Here is a 2,500-nt window from a genome sequence, read left to right as displayed (position 1 = left end):
ATCAAATCCTCTTTTTTGAGGATTGAATGCACCCCTATAGTCCCATATTTAGTAATTCCTGAACTATTTCTTCTGTATTGAGGATCATCGAAATAAGCAAGAATACTATTTCTACGAAAAAGACCATTTATGGGTATTTCAATCGAAATACCGGAAGGAGGTGGTAGTTCTTTTTCTCGTTCTTGAAGTGATTCAAATTGAATGATGAATCCATTTCTTCGCCTCTTTGCCAATAAATCAGAATTACCGTGGAAAATAGCAGGATATGTGAGATTAGATTGACCCATACATAGGATTGGATTAAGTTCTGAATAATCAGGAATTCCGCTTTCGTTTTTACCAGAGAGATCCAGACCATAAAATTTTTGTCTCACTTTCTCATTATTTACTGAAAGGCTAGAAATATATCTTCTTTCGACAGAAAGAGAATGAACGTTAATTTGATCTTGATCCTTGTAGAGTGAAAAAGGGACTACACTGCATCCGCACGAACCTCCTGATAATATCCATAAATGACTTGTTTTTGGTAAGAGATGGACATTACTATATGTAAATTCGGGTGCATGATACACGTCGGTACTCCAATGCATTTCTCCCTCTGAGTCAGAATAAATATGTTTTCGAACCCTCTCTTTTAAATTAAGAGTGTATGTTCCCGCGCGAATCTCGGCAATCACTTGTTCTGATTCTACATATTGATCGTTTTGAACTAAAAGTAAACTTTTTGGTGGAATAGTGACGTTATGTATAATATCCTCACTCTCAATAGTTACATACAAGTCTATATAACATAAAAAAGCAGGATGCCCATGGCGTGTACGTGTGGGATGAACCAAATCCTCATTGAATTTGATTTTGCCATTAGAAGGAGCTCGTATATGTTCTGCAGTCCCCCCTGTGAATACTCCGCCGGTATGAAAAGTTCTTAATGTTAGTTGAGTACCCGGTTCTCCAATAGATTGACCCGCAATAATACCTACGGCTTCTCCCAATTCGACCAGGTCCCCGTGAGTAGGACTTCGTCCATAACATAATCGGCAGATCCAAGATGTACTCCTACAAGTAAAGGGAGTCCGAATACATATTGGTTGTGTTTGAAAGGTTATGAATCGATTGATAAGTCCAATACCAATATCTTGATTTCGAATGCCAATGCATCGCGGGCCCATATATATATCGTCCGCTAATACACGACCAATTAATGTTTGGATAAAAATTCTTTCCGGAATCATCCTATTTCCAGGACTCACTGAAATCCCTCGGATGGTTCCACAATCGGTTCTACGTACAACAATGTGTTGAACTACTTCAACAAGTCTGCGTGTAAGATATCCAGCATCCGATGTTCGTACAGCAGTATCCACAACTCCTTTCCGCGCTCCGTAGCAAGAAATTATATATTCCGTTAAGGACAGCCCCTCACGTAAATTGCTTTGAATGGGTAAATCAATCATTTGTCCTTGTGGATCTGACATTAATCCTCTCATACCTACTAATTGGTGTACTTGAGATGCATTTCCTCGAGCTCCCGAAAAAGACATTATATGGACTGGATTAAAAGGGTCAGTCATCCTAAAATTAGGATTCATTTCTTGTCGCAAATATTCACTTGTAGCATACCATATCTCAATGGACTGGCGTAATTTTTCTACTGCGTGTACGTTTCCATAATGATGGTGTTTTTCCAAAATCAAACTTTGTTGTTCAGCATCTTGGACTAGCCATCCCTTAGAAGGGATTGTTAAAAGATCATCAATTCCTAATGAAATGGATGTAGCAGTGGCCTGCTGGAACCCCAGAGTCTTTAGTTGATCCAGGATGTGTGATGTATATGCCATTCCAAAGTGATCTATTAATCTGCTAATAAGTCGTTTAATGGCAGTTCCATCTATCACTTTATTGTGAAAGACCAGATCGGCCCGTTCCGCCATAAGTACCTCCATATTACGCTGAGTGGGGTTCGACAATAGGTTTGAGTCAATGATTAGAAAACTTCCTTTTCTCGATCTTGATTCGCGTAGAAATTCAGGACCTATGGTCCTAGTTGAACCGGAGAGAACAAACTTCATACCGGTGTCATATAATTACTTAGCTGAGTGAGATACCAGAAGATTAGGTACCATATGAGCAGGCCCGGCAAAATCCTTGTATAGCCTCTTCGATTTCTCGATAAAGAGAAATATGACCAACAGTGGTTCGAATGTATATACAAAGAATTTCTTTTTTGATACTTTTTACTATTAGATAGGACCCATAAATCTCATGATGGGTACCCAAAGATTCATAGTGAACTTCGATAGGGGCTTCTCTTGAAGCAATAACGCGTTGATCTAGTCGCCATCGGAGCCACAAAGGACTATCTAAATTGATCCTTTTCTGGCGATAAGCTCCAATTGCATCATAGGAATTACAAAAAAAGGGTTCTTTCGTATATTTATAGTTATTATTGTCAATTTTTTCATTTTTCTGATTTTTACGATTAGATGGATTATACCGATTT

General features: G+C 38.6%; 1 protein-coding gene across 1 annotated transcript in view; it reads right to left on the bottom strand.

Annotated features, from left to right (window-relative positions):
* LOC150029818 (DNA-directed RNA polymerase subunit beta') overlaps positions 1 to 2,500 on the bottom strand; it is a 9,296-nt gene that overhangs the window by 4,363 nt on the left and 2,433 nt on the right. Inside the window, exon 2 of the mRNA XM_090310342.1 lies at positions 1 to 2,500. This exon is cut by the window's left edge and continues 4,363 nt beyond it; it is cut by the window's right edge and continues 1,225 nt beyond it. Within this exon, the coding sequence (XP_090166468.1) occupies positions 2,113 to 2,500 (388 nt within the window). The 3' untranslated portion in view covers positions 1 to 2,112.

Source organism: Benincasa hispida, unplaced genomic scaffold (genome assembly GCF_027475165.1).
Source record: "Benincasa hispida cultivar pf3 unplaced genomic scaffold, pf3_genome.v1.1 HicScf912, whole genome shotgun sequence".
In the NCBI taxonomy this organism is placed as follows: Eukaryota; Viridiplantae; Streptophyta; class Magnoliopsida; order Cucurbitales; family Cucurbitaceae; genus Benincasa; species Benincasa hispida.
The sequence above is the reverse complement of the archived record's forward strand: the minus strand, read 5'-3'. Positions and strand labels throughout refer to the sequence as shown.